We start from the raw sequence: 20,273 nt of genomic DNA, 5'->3' as shown, positions 1-20,273 counted from the left end.
AGTTACATTTCCTTCTCAGCCCTGCTCCTTATCCCCCCAATATAACTCAGTGTTGAATAATTTAAACATGATTTAAAACCTGTAACAAGGATTAGTGAATCCATGATTGTCTTGCGCTTATATCTACTATGTGAGGGTGAAAGGTATTTCGCCTAACTGCTTCGTAATATGAAAACGCCAGTACATACTGTACTCCTCATCCTGTCTAACGGTGTTTTTACAGCGTGCCCACACAAAATACACTTCAGTCTTTCCATTATTTCCTCCCATTCTGCAGCAGGCCAGTGCTCACAGACATTTTGTACAGAGAAAACACACACTGCCCACTGCTGGACGGTATCGTATCTTCATTCACAAATGAAGGTCAGACTTCCAAAGAAAGATGGTGGGATGTATTAAATGAACTGTGAATGTGGTAAAAGAAAGCCGATAATGAATGCTTACTTGAAAACAAAAACAAAAAAAACATGCGTTAGTATGAATCAGCTGTCTTTCACTGTAAAAAAAAAAAAAAAAAACACTTTCGTTTGTTTGAGCTTATTTTACAATAATGATGAACCATATGTTCAGAGTATAAATACTCCAGTGAGGGTAAACTGTTTTTTTTCCCACATCTTTGGTACACTGTAGTCAGTAAGCCTGGTGTGTCCAATCAGAGAGCCTACTTTTGCTGCAGGCTCAGACTAAAGGAAGTCCCAGAACACGGGATAAACAAAACTAAAACTCATCGCCAGGCTCAAACGCTATCGGAGCTCATTCGATCTGTTGTCCGAGTAACCCCAAATGATACCCAGAATACACAGTGAGGGCATGCACGACAACACTAAAATGGGCTGCAGCAGCGTCTTTTGGCACACTGATCTTATCAGAGAGCAGTGGATTTACAGTATAGGGGGCAAAACTTTACTTTTTATCCCATCGAGGGAACACAAACAAGTTTAAACGGTGATAGTCATCATACAGAGATGCATCGTTCTGCCTTACAGAGGCTGGATGCTGAGGCAGCTCCACTCAGGGATGTAATGGGATACTGCAGCACTAGAGAACCGTGTGCACAGAAACTTGCCTAGAAGCATCAGGGAGTCCCGCACCAACCTCCCCCCTCCCTCTGTATCTCTCTATCTCTCTGCCTCCCCCCTCTGCTTTTCTGTGAAGTCTTTATAGTGTCAAAAAATATATAATACAAGTATTGTGTAGATATCTCAATGTAAAAAGACTGAAAGATGGCAGATAAGCCGGAACATACCCACAAAAAACACAAAAAACTACTTCAGAAGTGTAAAAAAAAAACAGCATGCTTGTAGTAGTAGGAGAACGTAGCTGCTTACCTTTTGTGCAGGTTGCTCTCCGCCGGTCACCGTGCTCTTCCCCTTCTCCACAGGCTCCGAGACACTTTGAGATAGAGAGAAAAATAATCAATCTTCTCTTACTTTCTCTTATTTCCAGTTTCAGAATGAATAAGTCAGGAGTCTATCACAGCCCTCTGGACACACCTTTACCCTGTCCTCCTGTAAACTCTGCCACATATGCACACACAGACACCCATTCAAATGCACCCCAAGACTGGAGTACACAAATTGATAAAGATCTGCTCAGGGGAGGGATGAAAAAACTACACACACTCACACACAGCAGTTTTTTTTTTTCCTCCTTCCTCTTGCCCACTCGCTCTGCCGCTTTTTTCCTGCTGTCTTTGCCTGCACTGCCTCCTGATTGGCTCAGCAGCTCTTCAATAACATAAGCTCTCTTCTTTAATTGGAGGGGGGCCAGTTGTGCGGTGCACCAGAAACCCTCCCGCCCAGCTCATCTCTCTTTATACCCCCCTCCTCTCATAAGAGCCCGTAGAGAAGAATGCTGAGCTCTGCAATTTCATACGCATCGAGGAAAGAGAAAAAAAAAAAAAGGAATGGAGGGCAGAGGGGGGAGGGGGTGGGAGAGAAAAAGGAGTGAGAGTGGGAATGGGGGAGAGCATCAGTGGCGAAACCAGTGTACCGCAGTGGGACAAGCAGAAGCTGCATGGGAACAAAGACGGAGGGGCTATTAGATGGGGTGAGGGCAGATTTTGGGTTTGCACAGTCCAACCAGCCGCAGCACGCTGAGGGTGAGACAGCAGGTCGGATATTGAGGGAGATTTCCCTGCACTCACTGCAGCGCAGCTCGGTGGCTCTGCTGCAGTGTGGAGTCTAATTGCCAGTCAAAGAAGGGGGATGGGGAGGGAGGACGAGGATGAGGAAGAGGAGGAGGAGGAGGAGTAGGAGAGGGGGTTGGTTGCAGTGATGCTGAAGTACAGTCATCCAGCCAACCATGGATATATATGGGGGAAATGGGCAGGCAGCCGCAGTGTACAGCAGTAAATGCCTTTCCCTCATGAATTATTGAAGGTGCCCCAAAGGAGAGTGGGAGGGTCGCAGACGGCAAACTACTGAGCCTGTTCAGACAGTCTCCTACTGAGGTTTATGATAATTATTCACACCTGAAGTGCAGGTCGTCGAATCCTTAAATGGAGCCCCCCTTCAGTTAGATTATTTTAACCAACTAATGCTTTGAATCGAGATTGTGCAGTATCAGCTCTCTGCTTCCCACTTCAGTGTTGAAAGGCTTTGCCATGCCGGGAGAAAATGGATGTGGGATTGACTTTGTGGTGTCAGGTTCCTCGCCACTCTCTTTCTGTGACTCACATCTGGTACCGCCGATGTGTCCCAGCTGCACCGGAGTACAATACCCGAGCAGATCAATAATGGATCACACAATGCCTCAACCATCTACAGAGACTACAATGAGCACTCTAAAAGTTATAGGATATCCATAGAGAAACGCAAATACACTGTTTGCTCAATCAACGACATGAGTGCCTGTTGGACAAATGAGCAAATACAGAGACGCCCGATATTATAGGCTCAATATCCTGGTGTAAAATACCACGTGACGAGAAGGGACAGGTGAACAAATCCCAGTATCATCTGGAGTTAGCGACAAATTTAGATCAGCGTGTTGCGGAAGCGGCAAATAGTGATTGCGGAATAACAGATTATCAGTAGAAATGTGTCCTCATGAGAGATTGGCTTATTTTTTTGTGCAAAAAAAGACAGTTTATTTTTGTTTCAATGAACAAGATAATACAGAAACGGGTGCATACTTGTAATGACAATAAATGAGCTTTTCCATCAGTCATCTGCGCATGTTTTCTCTCTTCACTGTGGTCTCTTCTTTCTCAGGGAGGCTGTAGACGGTGACGGAGATGTTTGTGCGTTTGAAGACCTGTTCCAGTATCTCTGACACTTCGCTCCACTGCAGTCCATCCATGCCACAACCAATACTGTCAGAAAGAGAGAGCCAACACAAATATGGTCACATCTGCGATGCATTCATTGAGCAAATTAGTATTCCTCCCTTGAACCTGGTTTGATTAAGTATCACCAAATGACCGGAAATGATACGAACCGAGGCATTGATATTCTTGTTACTCCGTTCACCACACAGTGTGACTTCATATCCTCAAGGCTCTGTGTCAGGCTGTCATAGGTGGGCTTTTGTCTGGCCTTTTTCTTTGTGATCTGCATTGAAATTACAGGAAAGCATTCATATAAACTGCAATATTAACGTTACATTGAGAGTTTGTATAGGAATCAATTCTAATCTTTACCAGATAGTAAATAAAACGTCTGTCTCTTCTTAACACGGCACACTGTCCTGTCAGCTTTTCTGTAAGGAGATTTAAAAAAGAAGATAGTATTCACATCAGAATAAGACACAATACAAGCTCCAAAAGCCCTTAAACCGCACTGACTCAATGGCAGACAAGTCATTACAAAAATCAATGCTGTGCAGGAAAAACGTGCAACTGTTTACTTTACAGTTTAGTGACTTGAGATCCTTCAGTTTCCAAAGAGAACAAATATTTTGAAAAAAAGAAAATGTGACAAATGCTTAAGACATTCAGAATATGTTCATATGTTCTGATGGTGCAGCCATAAAAGCATCAAACTGTGATACAGAATATACAGTATATGTGATATTATGAAGCTTTTATTAGCTAAAAACAAAGCCAGGTGTCTCTGTGCCGAACAAAAAGATCGTGTTGAAATCAATGAGCCCAGAATAAAACATTTCCACTCCTGATGAATTTTTTATTAAAAAGGGCCGACTCACTCTGTTCCTTTAACTCGTCTACCCCTTTGAACTTCTCCTTGAACACCACCGCTATGCCTGCCCCCATGCGGCAGTCCTCGCTGATGCAGTGGGCCAAAGCCTCGTCCTTGGGGCACGAGAACAGGTTCCCACTGAGATATTTCAGTCTCCAGCTGTCTTCTGGAGCCTAGCCAGGAGGGGGCAGCATTGCAACGCGCGATGAAGCAGAACGACAGAACAAGAAATAAACACTGGTGTGTGGCGCATGTCAAAACCAACCATTTTAGCGCACGTAAAACCAAGACAGAATTTTGTGTGTCCCCCTCCGAGTGTAAGCTTTACCTTAATGTTGTCAGTGTTGACAGGTTTCTCAGGTGGAGACGACATTGACAACAGTGATTATCGCACTTGAGCAGTGAGTTGATTTGCTGTCTTGAACACACATTAAAGCAACTGCTAGAAGACTTGTGAGCGAGCTTTTCATGCGACAGGAAAGTGTCTCTTTTAGCTTACAACCCGGTATCTGCAGGTGGCCGTTTTAATGCTAAATAAAGGTACTTTCGGTATGCTCTTTAGCTCAGTGGACTAGTCACGAAGCAGCTGCCTGTCTTCTCGCGAGAAAGGGGCGGCACCTTGTGAATAAATCCACGTTTACGGATGATATTCTGCACAAACATTATATATTAACACCAGAATTGAACTACCTATTTGTAAAAATACTTATAATTTCTTTAGTTAAAAATCGTGAAATTATCCTTATTAAATGTTAATATTTTTCATCAAGTTGTAGTTTCCAAATGTAGGTTGTCTTTGAATGACATTTTATTATTCTCAATTCTAAAACTAGCGCGTTGCTTACTTAATGGAATACATAAGATTTCCATCGAACAAAACAGGCAGTGTAAAATAAGAAATAAGAAAGAAGTTGTTTTTAAAGATCCTGCAAAACCTCATAGATGTGATTATTTATTCATTTTTATTAGATGTCTATTCAGGTTCAAGTTGCCAAGATGGGAATAGCATTATGTCACCAAACTGGGTGAAGATGAATGTCATGACAAATCAGCTCCGAGTCAAACTGTGTATGGTCCAAAAATCCCAATTGAATGATGACTGGACATGTGATCTTAAGGCTGCTAATAATCTCTTGGCAGGAATCATTTTCCATATTATTCTCCTTTGTTTAGCAAAAATAAACTGACCACTTTCAAAGCATGAGTTTAGTTTTTTAGATACATTTCCTATCTACAAACCTGTGCTGTCCATTAATATCAGTATAGAACAATCACTGTACAGAGATTTCACAATAAACTACAGTGAAAATTTGTCAAAGAGAGCATCCCTGACTGCACCAAGAAAAACGTTTTCAAAATTGTTCCTGCTTATAACTTGGCTTGAGTTTGACAAAGATACAAAACAAATGTAATGATTTGTGAAATGTTTTGCTGATGTGTTTCATTCATTTTCTATAGAATCAGAATCAGCTTTATTGGAATTTGACTCCGGTTACACATTGCTTCCCATCGTACATACATACATAGAATATACAATAAACAAGAGAAACATAAAAAGGGCTTTCATTTTGAAATGCTACATCAGAATATCCTGGTTCTGTCTGAGTGACACCTTGAGGTGGTCTGCTATCAACCTATTGTGAAATGGTTTTGTAACTATGCACCATTTCCTCTAAAATCTAAATCGTATACGACAGCATACAGAACAATGCCAGGGTGACTGTGGTGTCGTCTTTTATATACAAACTGCAACATACATACACAAATTACAACATGATTGGTAACACATGAATGATGTGTGTATGCGACAGATTGACGGTCCACGTTCCAGCCTAAGAAGTCAGCTGCGTCTCTGCTCGTTGATCCAGTCCCCGGGGTTGACGTCCATCTGCAGCATCTTCATCACCCACTTGTCCCTCCGTGCTCCATCGATGAACTCGTCCAACGAGAGCTCCCCTATTAACACCCCACAAAGCCATTCCAGCAGCCTGACACAGAGCTTTTGAATCATTCATGAAGCATTTTAAGCTGCAAGAAAACTGTGACAAACACTCACCATCTCCATTTTCATCAACCAGCTCAAATATCCGGTCAACCACTTGGTCTGGGGTCAGCAGATTGCATTCTTCATCCAGCTGTCCGTGGCAGGCTTTCTTCAGTCGATAAATAGACTGAGAGTGACAGGAAAGTAAGTTACAACCACTCTTGCTCTGACTGCGTTTCATTACAGCGCACTGATTTATGTTGAAATGTTCTTTAAAATGTTTTGAAAGCTTCACAGATCGATAGTTGCACATCGTTACTGTATGACAGTAAATATTACCTCCACAATTTCAAGAAGCTCTGTTTTATCAATGCATCCGCTGCCATCTTTATCATACATTTTGAATGTCCATTTAAGCTTATGTTCCAGTTTACCCCTCAGGACTAAGTTCAAGGCTGCCACGTACTCCAGAAAATCAATGGTGTTGTCCTGTGTACATGAAGAGAGAGCGTTAACATTTAATGAAGCAAAAATGTTTCTGTGCTTAGCCGAGCAAAAGGATTAAATATAAATAGGGCTCCTAATAGATACAACAATAAAACAAGAATATGCAGGGCCACAGCTAAGGTTTTATTTTTAACATTATCTGCACTGGGTTTGTAGCTGAATAGCCCGAGGGCTGAATCACGCATCAATGTTCAAGAATGTAATAATTAAGGATTATTTTCTGCATTAATTTGTCTGCCAATTATTTTTTTAATTAACTGTTTAGACTTCGACTTATGCCCGTCGTAATATCCCAGGGCCCAAGTTGACATATTCAAATGTCTGATATTCAGATAAAACAATTTAACTTTCATAGAAGACTATAGCAATCTGCAAATATTCACATTTCAGGAGCTAGAACCTGTACTTTTATGTCCCATTTGCCTTACTTACCCAATTAATCAACAGTTAAAATATTTACCGATTCATTTTCTGTCGACCGACTAATAGAATACCAACTCTCGCTCTACAAACATGTGCTCAATAATGGGCATTAACAGATATGACCAATCTTGTTTGTAAATTGGACTGTTTCCAATCAGTACTAATAATATAATATACAAGTCTTATACTTCCACACAACTGCGAGTTTGTACTTACGCCGTTCTTGTCAAAGGCTCGAAACATGTTTTCAATGTAATCTGCGGCCTCCTTGTTATCAGCAACGCCAAAAAATCCCTTGAACTCATGCATGAAGAGAGTTCCACTTGGGCACTCCACAACAAATTTTTTGTACCATTCCTGCAGCTCTGCCACATCGATTTCCTTGTCTGGGTCACTCTCCTCGCTCAGGCGCTGACCCATTGTGGAAATCTTCCCTTCAGCTCCCTAAAAACTAAAAATTCTCTCTCACATTACATGTAAGCTGGGTAACTCTTTTAAAGCTTCCCTCTACATTACAAAAGTCAGTCCTCGGGTTATCGAGCCGATTACTGCAACGATCTTTGTGCAAATCGAAAAAGATCAAATTGATCAAAATGGCATGAATATCCATATATGCTGAACTATTTTTGGGCTCCCTATTGTTGCGACTCCCTCTCTGAGAGTCAGGAGGAGACATAAGGGATTAGAAATGGACGCTAAATCAATTAGTTCACAAATAGATCATGATAGGATTTCCTTGTGGCACTGTGTCTACCTCTCCTAGGATGGACATCCGTTAGCTTTGTAGAAACATACACTAATCATAAGCTTAAAGTACCTATATGGTATAATGGACTTTTCATGAACAATGTAATGTTAATGTTTGCATGACTTACACCTACTCACATGTGTTAAAGGTAAAACATGCAAAGGTAAACTCTAACTAATAGGAAGTGCCCAATTAAGTGATATTACATTTTACACATCAAGGGCAGTTTACAATCAGAGAGGGTCTCATGAAAAGATGTATTTAGTTGCATTCTGGGAAATGTAGGATTCAGCGTTTCTGGTAGAGCTTGACCCATTCTAGCAAATATAAATCAGGATATCTCATGCTCATGTTTAGATTTTAATTTAATTTTTTTTAAATGTATTATACTATATTGATCCCTTTAAGGGGGAAATTTGTCTCTGCATTTGACCCATCCCTGTATATAGGGAGCAGTGGGCTGCCAGGCGGGGGTTCAGTGTATTGCTCAGGTACACTACGACACGTCCCAGTGGAGGATCGAACTGTTGACCTTCCGGTTCCCAGACAACCCTCTTAACCCAGTGAGCCACGGTCACCCCCAATACAGACAATTATTTATGAATCTCTCTTCTGAGTCCCCAAACTTTATGAAAGTGGAATACTAAATTGCTGACGTACTCCTTTAAGTAATCTTTCCTGGTATTGGAAGTTCCTGACCAGTCACCTGATGATTCACACAGGCCCAATGCTTAGTTATCCCTGACAGTGCTGACCTTCAGAAGCCATGTTATTTACTGCTCCCCTGATTACTGTTTACATGCCTGCTCCAGTCTGACTAAAGCCTATAATAAATGTGTTGTAGCTAAATTCACTAATGATGGACATTACAATTTAGGCGTCAAGAGGGAAATTTGGGAAATGGGTGGAAACATCTGCCAAGCTTTTGGCCTTGTTTCAGTATTAGGCAGTGGAGTAGTTCATGGAAAAAGTGGTAATAACTGCACGTTTTCAACAGATTAAGAGTGTCACAGTTAATGGTAACTGTATAGCCGTTGTTTACAGGCTTGGCCCAATACCTCCCTGTGCTGACAACAGGTGATAGTGATAATCATAGCTTAGAAGTGTCAAGGCCACCTGAGGTGTCACTGGAGGTTATCCTCACGATTAAAAGATTCGCACATTCTGTTCTTATACAAGAGACATTTAAAATACCCACCCATATTTACCTTCATCCAATCATTTTATATATTACGTTGCACTTAAGACCCACCATTTCTGTACCCGTGACTGGCCCGCATCGACAGGACTGGTCCCAAGTTACTGTCACTCCAGTGTCATCTCTATATCACGGGTACTATTTTGGCTTCGTCATGTAGACTGGCAGCTATGTGAGGCTGTGCTTGAGCTAAATGCTTGCAGTGATAATGGCAGCATGTTGATGCTCAGCAGCTCTAATTTTTTTTACCATGTTCACCAGCCGTCTTGGTTTAGCATTCAAGCGTGCAAACATTTGCCAATTAGCACCAAACATTAAGTTCAGCTGAGGAATGCCATAAATTAGTTTCAGAGGTGTACCGTCTAGAAATGAGTCTTGAATTTCTGTGGGTTGTGGAATCACCCGTATAGCTACTGATGGGCTGGCTAAAAGGGTGGCTAAAAGGGTGATCCCCCATAATGCAGTGGCCCTCATTGTTCTACAGATATACAAGTGAAAAGATATTAACTGAGCATGTTACACTTTACATTTTCAGCATTTATTGCTTTCCATGAATACTATGATACAAGCTCAAGCATTCAGTTTCCAGCTATTATCAGTTCTATGAAGGCAGTGGACAAGTATTACAAGTCTACAAAAACCGATTTACAGATGCGTACTGTAAAAATTCAAGCTATCAAAAAGGGACATTTGTACAACTAAGGTATGACATACAGAAAGTGTAAAAGTACCTTGTGTTCTTTTGACAGATGTTGATGCAGAAATGGCTTCCAGTGAGCCAAACTAATATTCAATTCAACCAAACTGGTTACTACTCGCAATAATGTGTGTTAATATTGGCTTCATACAGTGACAAAGCAAAACGTGGACATATTCCACATCCTTCAAAGGGTTAAATGCAAGCAAGTGCAGTATGTTTATAAGAAATACATTATAAGCTATGTCCAACAGAAGTGTCTTCACGTTCTTAATGGAATGTGTCCTCATTCAACAGGAGAGAAGCACAATCATCAGAAAATGGTAAAAGCAACTACGCTTGGGCCAAAACAACTCAAACTGTCAAGTGTATCTTTTGGGAAATGCATGCCAAATGACTTAAGAATAAGGAAATTACTGAATACATCAGTTATCAAGTTATCAAGGTTAAATTATAACGTTCATATAAAAATCTGGAAAAAAAAAAGGTTAGAAAAATGTTTAGTCAACAGTGTAGAAAGCTGAGTCTCCATAATCTTTGAATCTTTTCCTTCCAGTTTAGACCAGGTGATGTGTGGAGTTGAGTTGAAATTGAAGAGGACAAAAGATCCTCCTGTGAGGAATCTCAAGGTTCACATCGCTCCTGGTCCTGAAGTCCAGAGGTCCACAGTGCTACAGATATACCCTCAATATGGTATCATACAGTGTAAAAAACTAAAATCAGTTTGCAGACTGGGCTTCAAGATAGTCATGTTCCCCAGGCTCTAGCGCAGTCTTTGTGCTGTTTGAAGTGTCAGCGTCGCCCTCTGTTGACAAGTCATGTGAACTACCAGTAGAGGGGATCTGCTTGTCGCTGGGTGGGCCTTCTCCGTCACTGCTGCTGCTGCTGCTGCTGCTGCTGCTGCTGCTCTCCCCGTTCTCCTGCTCAACGCTTGTACTCTTCTCTGATGGAGCAGGCTGCTCAGCTTGATCCACAGTGCTGTCCTTCTCCAGACTCTGGACATCCCCCCTCTCAGACAAGTCCTCATCCCTTTCAGATGGTTCCGTCTGTGTGCGACTAGGCTCTGAGGACCAACGTAGACAACATTAAGGCTGCGACTAACCATTATTTTCATTATCAACAAATCTGTTTAATCTTTTGTTAATAAAATGTCTGAAAATGGTGTAAAATGCCAATTACAAATTGATACATTCTGAATAACAAACTTTGGTTTGTGGTTGTTAACTAATAAATGTATTATCTATAATGTAGTCAGCACTGCACTTCTATAACATTGTCAAAACTGACGATAGGAAATAGTCTCAAAGGATCAAAATTGATGCCGCTCAACCTAAATTTGTCTTTTTATATACAATGCACTCTTCTCTCTGGTAGAACCCTGGCGCCTACATTACCCACAATGCTACCTGACTGCAAAAACAGACAAATGAAGGCACCCCGCATAGCTACAGTGCTGGTTCTGAAACACTTTAATACGTCAGCCTAAGTGAAGATGAGTTCACTCTTACCATGATCCTCTGCAGCAGAACGTGCGTCACCAGAGGCTCCGCCTTTGTACTCATGACCACAAGAGTCTTCTGAAGACTGCGGCGTCTCTGGCGAGCTCTCTGACCCTTTACTACAAGACGACTCATTTTCTTCACTTCCTGTGTCATCCTCTTCTTTCTCGTCAAACTTGAGCCTCTTGACCTCGTGCTTGCCAGTCTCAGAATCCTCCTCCTCCTCCTCTTCCTCCGCAGGGTGTTTGTTCTTTATCCCGCTGCTTGGAGTAATTTCACCCTCTGCTGGCGAGGAATCACTGCAGGAGTGAAAGAAACACAGAGAATCAGTTCATTAAATGGTATACTTTTAGATGAAAGTAAAAAGGTAACAGTAGATCATATATATTCCTTTTAAAGAAGGAGAGATGATGCTGCTAATGGAGGAAATCTTAGGACGTGACAGATATCAGAGCCTCTGCATTTTAAATACAAATATTGAGTAGACTCACTCAGTATACTACACACTCACTCACAGTGCCACACATCTGTCCCACGCATTTCAATTACCCGATATGGTGCTCCTCCACCTCCTCTGTGATTGGCTCTGGCTCTTTACGGACTGCGCAGTCAGGGAGCCCGTTGGTGGAAAGCGAAGCAGACAATGACAACTTCGGTCTGTTGAGCGGTTTTGGTGTGTCGGGTCCATTTGCATTTCGGCTGCAAAAAAAAAAGAGGAAACAACTTGTTATCCAAGTCATATCACAAGATGATAAAATCAGCACAACTACTAAAACCCAACTGAGAGGCAAGAGATAACTGCCCTTACTGTAGCCTTGTTATATTTTGGATATTTGCCTTTACACTAACTCAACTTTCCACTTGGTGGTGTACGAGGCTATTTTAGATTTGTGGAAGTCAAACACTGACAAGTATGTGGCTCCCACCTGTCTGAATATAGAGAAGAGTTACCAGGAAACATCACTCCATTCATTCTGTTTACACTGGATGCCCCATTTTTCCTTCGAAAGAAGTAGAAAGGCACAAAACATCTGGCTGTTAATTGTAACTTTGTAAAGTGTGTCTGAAGAAGCAAAATCAAGGGAGCTGTCAATGTGCATCAGAAGCAGCTGAAGAGAAATACTGCAGCCAGCAGAGCAAGGGGAGCAAAAGCTTAACAGCTGTTGTACTTACTCTGACGTGGGGTACACACAGCTGACCACCATTACATTCTGCAATACATCAACAATAATATATATTACAATTAAATTTGAAGCCTTGGAAAGTATATTTCAAAACAATACTCATCAATATGGTTTGTCTTGAGTGAAAACATTTACATGCAGTTAGAAGGCAGTGCTCACCTTCTCTAAGCCCATGAGAAACTTATCTGTTCCTGTGTAGTTGCGCTTGGGGTCCGTGAGGAGTTCACATAGACGCTGGATGGTGAATGGGATTCTGGAAAAGTTATCAAGAGATATATTTTAGGATTAGCCACACATATCCATCGCACAGCCAGCAGCAACACCTGCCAAACCTGGCAGCACTTGAGCTGAATGAGGACAAAAAAAACAAACGTGGATCAATCTGAACAGAACTGGTCATCCATCATCACAGCTGGTCACACGTTCTGACATCATTACTCATGATCGTTCATCAACATGCTTCTTAAATTCAAGGAAAAAGTTTACACAGTAATATGTCTTAATGTTAAAATCCTAAATTTAGATCGGTCTGACTGATGCACCAAGGGAAAGAGCGGTTGTTTCGTGTTTTGTTTTGTTGTTTGAGGCTACTTAAGCAAAACAGATAGTTGACTTTGGGTGTGAAAGACATCTATGTGGAAATTCAAGACGAGATGTCCAGGGTTGATGATAAAAGGCTTCACTCACCCATCGTAACCATCCACTATTTTTAAGATCCTCGTCTTCATCTCCTCGAAGGGAACATGCTCCACATTGGGATTATGTGTCGCTCTCTGTTCTGGTGTTGAAGCGTGGAAATCATCCATGACTTTTTCCAACTTAAACACAAAGTATGTCTTCAACTGTGACCACGAGATCCTGGAAGATATTGGAAATGCAAGTCTGCACATCACACACACAAAATATTTAAAAGTCTTGGAATACATTTTTAGAGTAATTTTAAAAAAAGTTCACCACGCAGGCTTCAATTACAGGAAAACTGTAACTGTCTCCATTTCTGTGTGTGAAGATTTATAGGAGTTTAACGCTTAATGTTTTGCGTGAGCCCGAGAGGACTACTCACATTGGCAGGCCTGTCTTGGCAACATGACACAAGAATTGCTCTAGTTCAGGACAGGTCTCTTTCTTGCCTGTCTTCTCAAAATCTGTAAATTCCCAAATGAAATACAGAAAAAAATTAGTTTATTGGTAATTACGTCAATCCAAACAGCACACAAAGTGATCTGACCCAGACCGAACCAAACAATGTTTGTCCCTGCGTTAACCTTAACCTGGAATTTAAACTTTCCAAACAACCCACAAACATATTAGACCATTAGATAACAATGTATTCTGGAGAGATGTTAAATCTTCTGCCACATTAACTGTACACTGACAATGATCAAACTGTTGTTAAGAGTCAATTATCAGCTGTATCAAGTGGAAATATGCTAAATAGACACATTAATAAATGAAACACCGCATCATAACATCATAAAACACCAATTCCAGTTAACTAACTGCGAAAGTTCTTGTAAAAGTTCATAAATTAGCATGTTTATTGTGATGCTATCCAGCTAGCGTTAGCTGTTTACATAATCTCCAACTGTCAGTACGGGAATAAATGGGTCAAATGTGACGAACTTCTTTCTTGTAGAGAATAACATTGAACTATCGAGATCAGATTGTCCATATGTGCCTCTTCTAAACACACTAGGTTAATATTTGTTGGTAAGCTAACGTTAAGTTACAGCAACACACGTAACGTAGTAAAGCAAACACTACAGATTTGTTCCGGGTTCATCACAGCACATGTCAAAACCATTCATTAATAACGAATCACTTCACAAATAACTAAATATTGCCTTGAAACGCCTCCAGTAACGCGTCGATGTCCATAGCTGTGTCCAGTCACAGGGCAGGAAACAGCTTGCTCGCTAGTTAGCATGTAGCATGTAGCAACCCAACAAAAGCTGGTGGCGGGGGAAGACTCAGACTGCGCATGTCTGAAATTACGTATTCACATTTGCGGAAGATGCGTACGTGAGAGATCAACAAAGCACTTGAATGCGCGTGTGGCAACGGAACATGCAGCCATCATTTAAATATTGGGTTGTTGTTATTGCGCAATTACTTATATTTTGAGTTAAAGCATGTGCAGACGTCAGTCACAGAAACTTCTGGATCGCTCTGCTGCGCTCTAGACGTCGCAGGCAGTCAGCTGGGCGTCATCGTTCCTCTTGTTGTTGTGACGGCATAAACCCGGTGAAGCGACCAATGAGTCAGCAGCTGATCGGGGTTAATTTTACATAACGAATCTATAAAGACGTATAACGGCCCCGGTGAAAACATCTGCGCAAGAAAACCTGCTGGCTTTTTCTTTACGAAGTCATTCGGCAACGATGGCAGTTCCAGTAGCTGCATTACAACTGAACACATCCTCCAGCCCGGGTCTGCTGGAGCACAACATCCACATCAGCGACAGAGATTTGGGAAGGATTTCAAGTGACAATGAAAACAACACTCTGCCTTTACATTCTCCGTGGACCTTCTGGCTTGATAGGTAAGACACTGCTTTTTTTGTATTTATCCCCCCTGTTGTAATATTATTCATCTTTATATAGTGTTAAAACGGTGAACTCTTTGTTGCTGACCTTTTTAATGAGAACAAAGAAGGGACATGGCGAATGTATCAGGCCTGCTATATATTGGCCTTTTCAGATCACATATTAACATTATAGATGCTTATAACAGCGAATGTCTGTAGCTGGGATGGCAGGGAATGTCCGTCTTAATAAATCCCATATTAACAGTACAACAAACACTGCTTGATAATGGTGTCAATGCAGCTTTCCAGTCAACTTGTTTTCTCTGTGACCTACAAACGCAAGTCCTCCACTTTGTAAGGATCCTAAAACAATCCAAAAGGGCGTATTTAGGACTAACTGGTAAAACATAATAACTCAACCTGATTTCAGGAAAGGTCAGTTTGACTTCAGCCTTTGTTTCTATTCTTGTGAGCATGGGTGTTATTCTGAGAAACTTGTTGTGTCACTCCTCTTGCCATGGTTCACTGAAGCACTTTCTATTCTGTCGAATTGATACTTATGTAGCTGAAATGTACCATTGCTTTATACAAAGTTCCCAATTTAAAATGTAGACCTTTTGAATCGGCGTTTTCAGAGTTACTGTTAAGCAATCACAGCAGAGTTGAACACAGGTGAAGGTGGGTTACACAATCCTGATCATCCACCATGTTTTCAAATCAGAGGGTGCTGTGGTCAAATGGGGTCAGTGTTGTTTACTGTTTACTGGCTTATTTGTCATCTGATCACCCCCCCCCCCCCCCCCCCCCCCAACCTCAACCTGTCTGCTCAGAGGGGAGCTCACTGAAACATATCTGAGTAATGAAAGGACGTGAGATCTCTACACGCTTGTAATTTTTAAAGAAGCAGATAAAACAAATGCCATTAATTTAAACGTATGTACCTGTTTCTTTTTGCCAGATCTCTCCCAGGAACAACGGCAGCTGAATGTGAGTCAAACCTGAAGAAAATCTACACCGTGGACACCGTCCAGGTAAGATGCTTTACAGTGTTGGTACGAGAGCAAAGCTCCAGCAGGCACAGTGTTGGTACATTCTGCCACGCTAGGGGTTTTGGGGTTAGGGAGGAGTAGTGGATGTGAGGACACATTTCAATAGCACGTTTCCTTACTTCCACTATGACATGCTGATTTCTTTCCACATTACTGTTGGGAGTTTGTCTTTCTCCCAAATGCGCCAAAACAGTAGCCAAACTTAAATTGAGACACCTATCAGGAGAAACTGAATGCTTTATGCCCCAGTGATGTCTCTGTACTTGAAAGTAAAGAGTATGCAGGATTTAGCAGTAGCATCCCTGCATGCAGTGATACAGGTCAAACCACATCATCAGCATTACAAGGTTCAGCAGCTTTACACATTTTGTTTTCCACCAATAATGTGTGCCAATATGTGATGTACCTTACCAATAAAGAGCTTAGAGAGCTACTGACAACATGTTAAAACAAGTCTGTATACATGGAAACACCTGCTAATTAACATGATAGAATAACTGAATTAGTGATTACTGAACTAATTAGCATGGCAGGTTATTTTTTATGTATCGTTGTGTTTATGGCAGGACTTTAAAAAGCTCAAATACCACCTTAATAAATCCTAACCACAACTGTGTTGGATGAGGACTCGTGAGTGTGAGTGTGAGTGTGAGTGTGAGTGTGAGTGTGAGTGTGAGTGTGAGTGTGAGTGAGTGTGAGTGTGTGCGCAAAATGAGGAAAAGACCTTTGGCAGTGATTTTTCTACCTCGTAACACATGTGAAATATTAACAAGGCCAACTGTCTGCACTCCCTGTGCCAGTAGATGTTTCAATAAAATAACCCGTTTCCTCTCTTCACCACGGCACTGGAGTAGAACTTTTGGAGAGTTTACAACAACATACCCGGCGTCTCCAGCTTGCCATTGAGATGCAGCTATCATCTGATGAGAGGAGAAAGAAAACCGCTCTGGTATGTTTGAATTTAGGATAAATACATGCTCGTGTTTATAGTATTTGAATCTGTTTCAATTTGTGGAATGTTGCCTGCTGGTTTGCAGGGAAGAAGAAAGCAATGCTAAAGGGGGTGTTTGGAAGATGAAAGTACCAAAAGAATGCACTGTGAGTGACATGATCAATATATTTATGTACTATTTTCTTATTGATTATTTACTATTTAACAAATTTGCCTTCATATTAACAGTTTGCTGTATGGAAGGAGTTGCTATTGGCTTTTATTGGAGAGCAATTCAGTGACTATTGTGCCTCAGGTAAATTTCCTGATTGAGTTTTGTGAAAATGCAGTGGCTTTTGCAAGAGTTTGCATTTTTATGTGCAGAATACTGCATTTTCAAATTGCATTCATCTGAGTCTGTGCATCTGTTCTTGCAGACGATGAAGTGGTTGGCGTCAGCGTCAGTGTGAGAGACAGAGAAGACGTGTTTCAGGTCTGGAACGGAAACGCTTCTTGTGCTAACGAGTCAAACATCTTAGGAAGGATCAATGAGCTCCTTCCTCAAATACCTTTCAAAGCAGTGTTTTACAAGCGTGAGTATTTTCTTGGAATATTAATTGCATAGCGGTTTTCAAAAATTGATTGACAATAACGCTATACAACGTGAGTCATTGTTCTTTTTGGTTTATTTCAGCACACGAGGAGCACCACGCTTTTGAGGGAGGTCGAAGACATTAGCACATTTTTGCACGTCAGAACGATATGTACATGTTTTATTGCTTACGAACATGTGTTGGATAATATTTGGGGACATTTTGAAGCAATTGAGTTCATAGTTGCTTACTAAATGATCTTATTTACCTAAAAAATGTTGCCCATTACACTTTTCAATCGATTGAATTTCCCATCTTCAGAGCACTGCTGTCATTCATAATAATATCCAAATGTTTTAGTCGAAGGGAAAAACATTTTAGTTTGATTTTATTTGCGGCAGTGTTTGTGTGTTTTATACTTCAACGTTTTTTCAAATCCTCAACCAAAACAACACATCATGCATATGCCAGATTTTTTAGATGTATTATAGCATATTTTGTGCCATTTCCTGAGCACAGACAAAGCTAGGTCTTTGAATTAAATCTCATTTTTAGATCTAAGAGGAAGGTTAGTTCCACAAAGCAAACCTTTATCTTAACAATAGAATACAAGGCTTTTCTATTGAACTGTTTTCTCTGTTTTGTTTTGTCACAGCCAAAATACTGTTGCCTAACATAAATATTTAGTATGCTGTAATGCTAATATATGAGCAGAAAGTTGCACATTTTTTATTTCTCCTTTTTAGGATATGAGCGGATTGTAAAAGGAATAGGTTACAATAAAATAACCTCAGTACACAAATCAACAAGAGTAGATACTGAGACATATATGCAATAATTTCTATTCTGTAGAATTTGCAGTGTTGTGGTTGTCATTTTTGTATCTGCCCCAAATCAAGCACTTTTGTTTCTTACTGTGTGTGTGAGCTGTGATAACTGAGACCAAACCCACTTTGGTTTTGTGTCACCTTTTCTGGTGAAGTGTAAAGCTGTTCTTGTTTATTTTTCTTGTAGTAACTTGAGATGTGTAGGTGACAGATGTTATGTGATATGTTTTTTTTTTAATCTATTCATCTGACCTGTGTTAAATTGGATTTTTGAAGCCTGCCCTTTCTTCGGGAATATTGGCCCCAGGAAAAATGAACAAACACATAAACATACATAAATCTGTCACAGAGAGGGACACCAGAAGAAGAAAAAAGATGTGGCTCTAAATGTCACTTTCCTTGAGGGATTACTCGGGGCCTATTTCAGTGCATTTGTGCAAATCGTGGGCGTGATGCAGCCACTGAAGCAGGGTCAAATCTGAAACAAGCTAGTCAGAAATGGTTTACTATTGCTCAAGCAAAACAAATTTTTGTCTCTCAAATGTATAGCTTTTAAGATGTTTTCTGTGGTAATGTAAAATGCTGTATTTGTATTATTGAAAAAACGTAATCATATTAGAAAAATATGAGAAATTTAGGAAGTTGAACCATTATACATGAAAGGCACGTTTCCCCTGTTTGTGTGTGTGTGTGAGTGTACGAGAGTGAGTGAGGCTGACTATTCTATGCCGCATAGAGCAGAGCAAGTACTAGTACTATGATACTGACACAGTTGAGGTCATTTATATGTAGCTATGGGGTATGCATTGAAACCCACAGAAGGACTGCTGCTATGATTTGTCAATCAAATCAAATGAGTGTTTTTGATGCTGGTGTCTTGGCTTTGATTCGCTGCTAAAGAATATTCACAGGAGGAGTTAGTTTTCAGACCTCCGACTTTGCCAAACTTCATTGTCCCTTTTATTCTGCTGTACTTCATGTAATATAAGCACATAATGTAGGATAAGAGAGTACTGTACCCTTGCACATATACAGTCTATCAGTCGCTTCGGATCTCAGACTTTGTCACTGATTGTTGATCTTGGATGGTGCCTTGTGTTTACCAGCAGTTTAGAATGTCGCCTGTGTTCAGCATGTTGAAATTGTATATAGTCATGATTCTTGTTAGTTTAAAACGTGTTTGAAAAATAAAGATGCCGAAACTACTATTTCTTACTGTTTGGAATACTTACTGTATATGTGTGATGAGAATATCAATATTGCACTGAATGAAAAGCAGCATATTACATTGGACCTTTTAGACCAGTTCTACAAAAGATTTTCAGGTCTTTGTCCTCAGGCTGTTCATTGGCAGTAAATCCTTCAAGGTCTGCTGTTAGATTCCAAGATACACACGCCGACATGAATTTGGTAATTTTTCATTTCTTCCAGGTAGAGTTTTGCATTGAATAAAATGTAAGATAATATAAAATACAACTTCGGGGGAGTTTTTTATGCAGAAGATATTGCACAAATTTTAATAAATGCAACTCTTTCTATAGCCAACTCTTTCTTAATTTACTGTAGGAATAGGAGGCGACCATTTAATGGCGGCCAGAAGGAGAATGTCTCCCTCTTGCGGTTGTATGAATGCATAGACATAAGAAATAGTTACAAAAAGGCTACACTCGAGGAAACTATGTATGATGAGTGATACAGGGAGACATTTTTTTTGCACATCTGCCTTGGCACTGGACTGAGAAGCCTCCCTGCGAGTGACAAATCTTTTTTTTTTTTTAACTATGCATTATATCACATCTATTGTTCAGTTTTTTTCTTATTTTAAATGGGAACAATGCAAGTTTTGCTTATAACTAATAGAGGAATCAATTTGGCATATAATCTGTTATTATTACCTTTCCTATAAAAAAGGATAGAGTTAGTTTTTTGGGGGGGTGGGGGGGGTTCTTTGGCTAAACGCCATA

General features: G+C 40.6%; 4 protein-coding genes across 7 annotated transcripts; 1 reads left to right on the top strand and 3 right to left on the bottom strand.

Annotated features, from left to right (window-relative positions):
• Window positions 1-3,063: 3,063 nt before the first annotated feature.
• Window positions 3,064-4,735, bottom strand: oard1 (O-acyl-ADP-ribose deacylase 1). The gene is made up of 5 exons (XM_076099615.1): window positions 4,471-4,735; window positions 4,150-4,315; window positions 3,644-3,702; window positions 3,442-3,554; window positions 3,064-3,316 (listed from the first exon to the last, which is right to left on the bottom strand). The coding sequence occupies exons 1-5, from the start codon at window positions 4,513-4,515 to the stop codon at window positions 3,169-3,171; spliced, it is 531 nt and encodes a 176-aa protein (XP_075955730.1). The 5' UTR covers window positions 4,516-4,735; the 3' UTR covers window positions 3,064-3,168.
• Window positions 4,736-5,456: 721 nt separating this feature from the next.
• Window positions 5,457-7,596, bottom strand: guca1b (guanylate cyclase activator 1B). Its single transcript, XM_076099606.1, has 4 exons — window positions 7,273-7,596; window positions 6,466-6,615; window positions 6,199-6,313; window positions 5,457-6,098 (listed from the first exon to the last, which is right to left on the bottom strand). The coding sequence occupies exons 1-4, from the start codon at window positions 7,474-7,476 to the stop codon at window positions 5,983-5,985; spliced, it is 585 nt and encodes a 194-aa protein (XP_075955721.1). The 5' UTR covers window positions 7,477-7,596; the 3' UTR covers window positions 5,457-5,982.
• A 1,922-nt stretch (window positions 7,597-9,518) lies between these two features.
• LOC142957621 (serine/threonine-protein phosphatase 4 regulatory subunit 2-A-like) lies at window positions 9,519-14,381 on the bottom strand. Of its 3 annotated transcripts, none has more exons than XM_076099557.1 (9): window positions 14,227-14,381; window positions 13,446-13,527; window positions 13,070-13,264; window positions 12,542-12,635; window positions 12,372-12,409; window positions 12,125-12,199; window positions 11,748-11,897; window positions 11,208-11,497; window positions 9,519-10,762 (listed from the first exon to the last, which is right to left on the bottom strand). In XM_076099557.1, exons 1-9 carry the CDS (start codon window positions 14,258-14,260, stop codon window positions 10,419-10,421), a joined length of 1,302 nt encoding a protein of 433 aa, XP_075955672.1. In that variant the 5' UTR covers window positions 14,261-14,381; the 3' UTR covers window positions 9,519-10,418. The 3 variants fall into 3 exon arrangements, with proteins under 3 accessions (XP_075955672.1, XP_075955683.1, XP_075955691.1); XM_076099568.1 differs by having other exon boundaries at window positions 13,070-13,240; window positions 14,227-14,380; XM_076099576.1 differs by lacking the exon at window positions 12,125-12,199.
• A 22-nt stretch (window positions 14,382-14,403) lies between these two features.
• Window positions 14,404-19,517, top strand: LOC142957635 (eukaryotic translation initiation factor 4E type 3-like). Of its 2 annotated transcripts, none has more exons than XM_076099586.1 (7): window positions 14,404-14,924; window positions 15,868-15,940; window positions 16,813-16,907; window positions 16,996-17,056; window positions 17,139-17,205; window positions 17,327-17,482; window positions 17,584-19,517. In XM_076099586.1, the coding sequence occupies exons 1-7, from the start codon at window positions 14,764-14,766 to the stop codon at window positions 17,625-17,627; spliced, it is 657 nt and encodes a 218-aa protein (XP_075955701.1). In that variant the 5' UTR covers window positions 14,404-14,763; the 3' UTR covers window positions 17,628-19,517. The 2 variants fall into 2 exon arrangements, with proteins under 2 accessions (XP_075955701.1, XP_075955709.1); XM_076099594.1 differs by having other exon boundaries at window positions 14,857-14,924; window positions 16,810-16,907.
• Window positions 19,518-20,273: the final 756 nt, after the last annotated feature.

This window comes from Anarhichas minor, unplaced genomic scaffold (assembly GCF_050575085.1).
Source record: "Anarhichas minor isolate MPS153535 unplaced genomic scaffold, ASM5057508v1 ptg000003l, whole genome shotgun sequence".
Classification (NCBI taxonomy): domain Eukaryota; kingdom Metazoa; phylum Chordata; class Actinopteri; order Perciformes; family Anarhichadidae; genus Anarhichas; species Anarhichas minor.
The sequence above is the reverse complement of the archived record's forward strand: the minus strand, read 5'-3'. Positions and strand labels throughout refer to the sequence as shown.

Excerpts from the sequence above, each read along its gene's own strand:
- oard1 (XM_076099615.1), bottom strand. The coding sequence starts at position 4,515 with ATGTCGTCTCCACCTGAGAAACCTGTCAACACTGACAACATTAAG. Across the intron at positions 3,703-4,149 it reads AGACGAGTTAAAGGAACAGA|AAAAGCTGACAGGACAGTGT; the intron begins GTGAGTCGGCCC and ends ATCTCCTTACAG. Across the intron at positions 3,555-3,643 it reads GACGTTTTATTTACTATCTG|ATCACAAAGAAAAAGGCCAG; the intron begins GTAAAGATTAGA and ends ATTTCAATGCAG.
- guca1b (XM_076099606.1), bottom strand. The coding sequence starts at position 7,476 with ATGGGTCAGCGCCTGAGCGAGGAGAGTGACCCAGACAAGGAAATCGAT. Across the intron at positions 6,314-6,465 it reads AGCTTCTTGAAATTGTGGAG|TCTATTTATCGACTGAAGAA; the intron begins GTAATATTTACT and ends TGTCACTCTCAG. Across the intron at positions 6,099-6,198 it reads GGTTGATGAAAATGGAGATG|GGGAGCTCTCGTTGGACGAG; the intron begins GTGAGTGTTTGT and ends GGGTGTTAATAG.
- LOC142957621 (XM_076099557.1), bottom strand. The coding sequence starts at position 14,260 with ATGGACATCGACGCGTTACTGGAGGCGTTTCAAG. Across the intron at positions 12,200-12,371 it reads TGTGTGTACCCCACGTCAGA|GAAAAATGGGGCATCCAGTG; the intron begins GTAAGTACAACA and ends CTTCTTTCGAAG. Across the intron at positions 11,898-12,124 it reads TCTTCTCTATATTCAGACAG|CCGAAATGCAAATGGACCCG; the intron begins GTGGGAGCCACA and ends TTTTTTTTGCAG.
- LOC142957635 (XM_076099586.1), top strand. The coding sequence starts at position 14,764 with ATGGCAGTTCCAGTAGCTGCATTACAACTGAACACATCCTCCAGCCCG. Across the intron at positions 15,941-16,812 it reads ACACCGTGGACACCGTCCAG|AACTTTTGGAGAGTTTACAA; the intron begins GTAAGATGCTTT and ends GCACTGGAGTAG. Across the intron at positions 17,483-17,583 it reads CAAAGCAGTGTTTTACAAGC|CACACGAGGAGCACCACGCT; the intron begins GTGAGTATTTTC and ends GGTTTATTTCAG.